Source organism: Perissodus microlepis, chromosome 20 (genome assembly GCF_051167445.1).
Source record: "Perissodus microlepis isolate ML-2025 ecotype Zambia chromosome 20, ASM5116744v1, whole genome shotgun sequence".
NCBI lineage: Eukaryota > Metazoa > Chordata > Actinopteri > Cichliformes > Cichlidae > Perissodus > Perissodus microlepis.
Window position 1 is genome coordinate 5,748,505 of NC_140480.1, and position 7,633 is coordinate 5,756,137.

At 43.1% G+C, this 7,633-nt stretch overlaps 1 protein-coding gene and 1 long non-coding RNA gene across 4 annotated transcripts in view; one reads left to right on the forward strand and one right to left on the reverse strand.

Annotated features, from left to right (window-relative positions):
• phactr3a (phosphatase and actin regulator 3a) overlaps nt 1-7,365 on the reverse strand; it is a 33,154-nt gene extending 25,789 nt beyond the window's left edge. For 2 of the 3 annotated variants that reach the window (XM_084918278.1, XM_084918277.1), the window contains exon 1: nt 6,965-7,364. In XM_084918278.1, coding sequence (XP_084774404.1) covers nt 6,965-7,067 — 103 coding nt within the window. In that variant the 5' untranslated portion in view covers nt 7,068-7,364. Of the gene's footprint in view, nt 1-6,964 lie in introns of all 3 variants that reach the window. The other variant, XM_084918279.1, reaches the window with a different exon arrangement.
• Nucleotides 3,515-5,145, forward strand: LOC146363925 (uncharacterized). The gene is made up of 3 exons (XR_014799098.1): nt 3,515-3,709; nt 4,095-4,176; nt 4,704-5,145. It is a non-coding gene; the product is annotated as an uncharacterized LOC146363925 (long non-coding RNA).
• Nucleotides 7,366-7,633: the final 268 nt, after the last annotated feature.

A 7,633-nucleotide genomic window follows, 5' to 3' on the forward strand; every position in this document is an offset into this window, starting at 1 on the left:
TGTGAACAGATGTAATGTCTTTGATATTCTGCTTAGAGATTGTGTTGACTCTCAAAGCCGAGCTAATGATATCCCAAAGAGAATCGATAGGTGACTCTGATAACGGAGTCGCAATCGCTAAATTCTTATGAATTCCCATCCTTAACGATACCCAATACTAAATGTTGATGATAGTAATTCATGATAGTAAGAATCATTATTTTAATTTTAAAACTGGTGGAAAAGATTTGAATATTTGAAGCCCATGGTTTCTACAGTGACTGTGCTGAGAGCCTGAGAGTTTTCTGTGTTTAAGGCAGCAAAGCTTTTTTTCCCCCCTCCATAGGGATTTATAGTGAAATCTTTGTGAGGGCCACAGGTCTTCGGATTTCTGATGTACAAAGTTTCTTTCAACAGGTGGATGTTGCCACTGTAAGTAAAAAACAGCTCCCGACTTTGATGTTCCCACATCTGATCTTTACTTTATGCTCAGTGCAGTCTGGTTGGAATTTTCCCGTGGTTTTATTTACACAAATTTGATGGCATTAGATCCATGTCAGTTGAATTATTATTTGACAAAGATGGATCTCAAGAACCGCTATCATTCTGTAGATGTTTCTTTGATAATCTAATTATGTCTCATTCTTTGAATGGATTTACTTTGCCAAATGGATCATCATGGCCTTGCCGTATTGGTCCATTTGATCGACCGTTGTTGTTATTATTTATTTTATTTTATTTTATTTTCAGTTGTTACTGACGGGACAGACATGACTGAGGGATAGAAAAGGGAGAAAGAAAGATGAGGGAAAAGAAAAACAGAAGGGAAGAGGGACAGTGAGAAAGGGCACTTAAAAAGAGAAAGAAGAGAAAAAAAATCTCCTGAATCACCTGTTGAGAGAAAAAGAAGAGAAAACAAGCAAAAAAAAAAAACCAGAGCAACATACTAAACACAACACCATCACGTTAATCTAGCTAAGTAGTTTATGTCTATGAACAGTGAACACCCGTGTGCACACCTGTGTGGATCAGCGCGCTTGTATTCAAAAGGTTTCACCATGTAATGGTCTGCTAGAGGATGTAGAGAGCCATAGCCCCGTCCCCCAGGGCATGAAGCAGGCATGGAGGAGATCCAGGCCCCAGACATCCAGAGGCCCCAGAGTGCGAGAGCCCAAGGAGGACCACCAGAGGGGCATCCGTGCCACCCTCCTGGGAAGAGCTGAGGAGAGCCCCAGATGAGGGGTCACCCAGTAGCCACGGAGCAGAAGCCAGAGGGGGCTGCAGTGGCGTGCCCGCCGGCTCTGCCCCCTTTGCCCCGGAAGAGGCTTGACCGAGCAACAGGCACCAGGCCCCGCCAAGTAGTCACCGGGAGTGAGCTGGTACATACCTGAGCGCCCAGCCCCGGACACCAAGAACCACCAACGCACTGACCCCTGAGGGCATCAGTTACCGGCAGGGAGTGTGGTGAGGGGAGATAGGCCTTTGGAGGGCCTGGGAGTTCCCAGAGAGGTGGAGTGTAAGACCCGACCTGACATATAGACACAGACAAACAGGCACACACAGACACAAACATGCATTCCCACCCTCATGCACACATATACAAATACTCAGCACTCACCCAACGTAGGGATAGACATACATGGACACTGTACACACAATCACACTCCCCAAACAAACTCTATACCCCAAGTCCAGGTACCCTCGCCCCGGGAGGGGGAAACGGCACCTAGACCCAGGAGATGTTACCCTTTCCCCTGGGGTGGAGGCAAGCAGACCACCCCAGGCTCCGCAGCAGCAGGGAGGCCCCGCATCCCAGATCCCAATCGGACGGCCAACACCTCCTCCCAGCCCCCCCGCCCCGATGGCCAGCAGAGAACAGGGGTGTGTGTACCCGTTAGTTTTCATTTTACTCAAGACAAATTCTTCCCTTTTTATCGTTTTTAAAACAAAATTGTGGAATTTTAACTTTTCTTTTTGTACAGCCAAATGATGCTTGACCCTTTCCCCTGAGCTCATTTCACTTGTATTTGGCATGTTGCAGTTGCCTATGACTAACTTGTTCTGAAGTAATTTATAGAGAATGAAAAGCCAGTTACGCTCAAGTTCACACAAGTGCCCCTAGCAGAGTAGTTCATCACATTAACAGTGGACATGATCCATTAGGTTTGACAATCAGAAATGTCTGAACATTTTACACACAAAGGATAAGTTAGCCTTGAGGGCGTTCTGCCTGAAAACTTGAGAACTTGGCATGTTAGCATGTTACTGTGACAATACATACATAAATATATATATATATATATATATATGTGTATGTATATATATATATATATATATATGACATGTGGGCACTAACAGCGCACCCCTGGCTCCTGGGTGAAAGTCTGACTCAATATTTGTTGAGAGTCATATTTTTCTGAATATGACAAATACCTTTTATGGCAACCAGAAGGCTCCTCTCAACTTGACATTAGATGTACTTTTTCTCTTGGCCTCTGAAGGGACCTCTGTGCATCGTGGAGGGAAGAATGAATAGCTCTCCAGTGGCTACTACTAACAGGTGGCCTCGACTGACTCACAGTCCCTTAAGGCTCACCGTGATGAATGAGTCGTGACTTCAGCGTGAATTACAGCTTTCCTGGCTGAGTCTGATAAAGTTGCAGGTTCTAAACAAAGAGCAAATCTATATACAATATGTTCTCGTTGTCCATCCAGATCTCTTAAACTTGTTTATGTCAGCCATACGTGTGCATGTAGCTTGATAGATCCTCGGGTTTTACAGTTTTCAACTTGACCGCAGCTAAAAAACAAACAAATAAACAAACAAAATTCAAAAATGAGAGACCAGTATTGAGCTGCATGTGCATGATGAAGTTTATGTCCTGTTTAAATTAAAAGTCTCCAAAAAAACCCAACCACATGAATAAAACTCGAGGTTGTGTTTTGCATACTGGCGACCTATCTAAGCACAGACAGCATGGTGTCACGGGCTAAACTGTAACAGAGGGATCGTTTTCTGTTTTCTCACTTGTATCCACTTCACGGTCACCGTCGCTCTCTCTTTTGTTTTAACCACTTAACACGTACGACCCGCAGCAGAATACAACAACTTCACACCCTTTTCTCTGCACTCTTGAGGATGTTGACAATCACTCGGTGGGGAAAAAATAGACTCACAGGAAGACAGAATGTGTGGCTGTAATGGCATCACATACCGCTGAGCGCCTGCCTCTTAATCTGTCTTAAATGAAAACTGCAATTTCAAACAGTTTAATTTACAGTTAATTACTCGGAATAGAAAATAATTATAAAACTGCCTTAGATACTGGTGGAGTTTTGCTCATCACAAAACCTGTCAACACGGGCAAGCCCAACAACTCGTCCCAACAACTTGATGAACTGCCAGTGGTTTGGATTGATAGCTAGATAGTTACTGTGTGCAGTGTAATTATCTGTTTAGAGCCAGCGCCAGTTGAAGGCCACACCAAATGCTGTGCCACATCCAGCGTTTCTTTATCTCCCTCTTCCACACCATCAAGCTACTCGACTGCCTCATTACAGTTGAACGAAAAACATTCTTCAAATGTGCCGCCTGCCAGCACCGGGTTGTCTCCTTTTAAGAGTGCCTTTTAAACTTCTAAGGAGTCCATGTTTTTGCATCTTTAACCCTCTCTTCACCTGAAAACGTCAAAGTTCCTTTTTTTTAATTGAAGCAGGGCTGTTTCCTAAGGTAGGGTCATATATATCTCTGTTTGTTACGTAATTACAGTTTCTTTATTCCGCCGCAACTCGCTGAAATCTGAAACTGGGTCTTAAACCATTGTTATGTAAGGAATTCCTGTGGCACTAATACCTTTTTGTTTACATTATTACTTTCAAACAATGTTGTGTTAATTGCGGGAACATTATATAAGACCTGCTGACTCATAATTTCCCATATTTGCTCACCAAGCCCTGAATATAAGAGGGATTATGTACGACACAGCGCTCGGGTTTGGGGTGAGTCATTGTCATGGCTCAATATCAGCTTCCGCAGGGTTTGACATATCGTCTTGTTCATTAGGCAGGTCCCCGCCTTTTACCTGAATTCTTCAGTTGTTCTTTTTTTTTGACAGATCTGAGAGGATTATTCTTGTACCAGTAAGACCAGGAGAGAAGGATAAAACAAAACGAGAGAAAAAAAACACAGATCAGCAGGTACTTATTGGATAAGTCGTCATGTGAGCGGAGACCAGAAGTGGTCTTCAGCAATGTGGTATATAGCTGCAGGTGGGGAGGGGTTGCAAGTGAAAGTGATTTCATCATGAATTATTACAGTCTTTTGCCAAAGGATGGTGTTTAGTGAAGGGGCAGTTGGCCATCTTTATAAAGTGTTGCAACTAATCAATGAAATGTCAAACAAACTGAGAAATTATTTAAAAGATTAAAAACATCTGAATATATTTTTTTATTTTTAGAATTTACTGTGGATATATGACGTGATTTCTTCATGAGGAGGATATTCTTCTTTTCTGTGTTTTGTAATTTTGTGAACTGAATTTAACAGTCTGAAGATAACTACTTTGGAAACTGTAATGTGCATTGTATTCTTTGTAATAAAAAAGTAATAAAAAAGTGAAACTTAATCAATAATAGAAATAGTCTCTAACTGCAGATTTATGTGCACTATAAATCTGCTTGTGCTGATATTTGTGTGATTCAACTCATCTCCACTGTTTCTCCAGCTTTGCATCTTTCTACAGGGGAAAAGAATTATTTTGAGGAACGAAGCCATAGGGATAACCCTGCTTGGACAAGCTCCCTGTCCGCAAAGCGTCAAGGTGTCCTCTCCACACCATTACCTTGGTCGACATTCTGCAATGACTAAGTGGAACTTTGAGCGAAAGTGACATTTTATTAGCAGGGGAATCTAAGGGCTCCTTGTCCAAATGAACTGATTAAACGTGTTTATACTGCTGCTCCTGTTCCTGGACTTATGTTCCTGTAACTTTGAATCATTCTTGTAAATCTGCTGCTCAAAGAGGTTGCCTTAATTTAGATAAACTCCCAACAGAGCAATGCAATGTCACTCTGTGCGCTTTATTAAAAGACAGTAGGATTTGCATTGTTGGACACTTGCAATGTGACCGATCGACTTGCCCTTCTCTGAGAGGGTGAGTCTGTATTGTAGTATTACTGCAGCCTCATTCAAAAAGGAAACACTACTCTGATTTTCTGAGATGGTCAGCTGTAACTGTTGTCTCTATTGACTCTCCTCCCAGTATTGAGTAAGTGTATGAACACATTGTAAGCCTCTGCAGCTGCGAGATCTACTGTATTGGGAGGAGAAAAAAAAGGCAGTCTTTGCCAAAGGATTACTTTGGCAAAGACTAGTGCCCCAGACATTAGTGCAGTGGTGATCCACGCAGAGAAGGGGTGGGCGATGCTGTGTACTTTGGGCCACCAGACACCGATATTGTCCTTGCTGTTACAACTGTATTTACTCCGTCTTTCATGTAGCATACTCGTGTCTGAAACTGTGATGCAGTTGTGCATACTCCAGGGATGGAGGCTGACGTTCAGCGTTACCTGACAGCTTTAGCTCTCATCACTGGCCTGGCTGATCCGCCAAACTGCTGCGTTGTTTATTCAGGTGTGTCAAAGACCCAGTGTGACATCATCACATTCACCTATGTGTGAATTAAATCATCCCTGGGAGGGTTGAATTCAGCAAGGCTCCATTATAAACGTGCTATGGCCAGTTGATGAGTGCAGGCAGGTGTGATTTTGGAAATGTGAAAAAGCGAGTCTCGTTAGTGATAAGTTGAAAGGTGAACTACTCTGCTTTTTTTTTCTGAATCATTCAGTCAAGCATTCATGTGCGTAAAACTCGCCATGTGTGGGTGTAAGCAATGACTCTTTCTAAACCCACACAGTATGACCATAAATAGTCTCACTTACGTAAAAAAAAAAGAAAATAAATCAGTGTATTTTAGGTGAATGCATAGGCTACTAGTGCTTCCAGCACAACAACAACCAAATTCACTTCCAGGAGCTCACCAGAGGAGAGCACGGCATGAGTGCTCCCTGGTGTTCTGTCATTAATGAAAGTTTAATTCATTATCCTCTTCCATAAAGCAGAAAGATGAGTAACATTAGATGACTAACCCACAGAGAAACAAACAAGGACTCCATATTGGAAAGATCACCTGAAGGATCAATAACTGGCCAGTCCGATTGTACCAGTACAAGGCTGTGATGATAAGTTGGGTACATTTCCACCTATAGCCTATATCACGTGGATTGTCGGCTATTGATCACAGCAGTGATCAGTTCGGTATGGGGTGGGGATTCAGTGCTGTCAATACAGGGACAGAGCTCTAGGCATAGGCCTACAATAAGAGAAGCATGTGCTTTTTTTTCTTTCTTTTTTAATGCAACACGTCAAAACATGAATCCCTCCATGGATCTCTCTTAATAACAACGCTATAGCAGTGGATCAGACAGGACAACACATTCGTTAAGCTTGGATCATGGACCACACATGCATGCAGATTCTGTGATGCTAAATAGCATGGGTTCACTATAAAGGGGCTGGGATAGCATGGAAGGGAATAGATAGGCAATAGAGTAAAAGTTGCACACGGTAATATCACATTAAACGGCCAACACGCGGATTCCCAAATACTACTTGCATCCATATCAGCCAAAAGGGCTACAGGCGTCTTTGTAAGGCGCAAATCTGGTGGGGAATGCAGCCATTCACAGACGCTGAGATGGCATTCGTCTTCAACATGCAGCTCCACGATTCAGCGTTACAGTCATATTCTACATCCAGTGTCGGGAGCATATGCGCTAATTGTGCCTTAGTGTTCTGACATCCCACTAGGCAAACAAGGAGGTCTGCAACGCCAAAGAAGCGGCAACCTTAGAAAAATAAAATAAAATAAAAATAAAAACTCGCATATGGAGCGGATGAATGTAGACAAAATAACGCCTATCTTACCTGTGCCGTGAGCCAACTCGATGCCCGGTTCGGTGAGTATGTTCGGGTCACTTTGAGATCTGCCTCGCTGCAGACAGCCGTCTAGTCCATCCGATGTAGCCATGGGGAGGCAGCGCAGGAATCCTAAATAAAATATTAAAAACCCAACCGGAGGCAGGCAAGGTCAGGAGGAAAGCAGCGAGCGAGAGTAGATTTAATTCGCTCTGACAACAGCCGCTTTGAGCACCTAACAGGGAGCCATGGCTGAGCCGAAATTCCGTGTGTGTTTGTGTATGTGCGTGTATGTGCGTGTGTCTGTGTGTGCGTGTGAGTCTGGGCTGTGTGCGCGATGATGTGTGGATGAGGGAGGGGTGATTTGCCCCCGATGATGCCAACGGGTTGATGATGCCCATCCCTGTCCAGCAACGCGACCAAATATTCAACAGAGCACCATGCTTATTCGCACACCGATAACCTGAATTTATGGCCTTTATTAATTATTAATGTAGCTTTTTTATGAGTTTTGGCAACACACCAGTAGCACCATTTATTCAGGGTCTATAAGGTTTAATATATTTGCAAGCAGCATTGGTAATGCTGTAAAATGACAGATTAAAATGAGCAGACGTTTGATAGGCTAAATTAATTGAGAATTTTCAGGCCTGTAATTGGTTGATTGGTTACAATTCA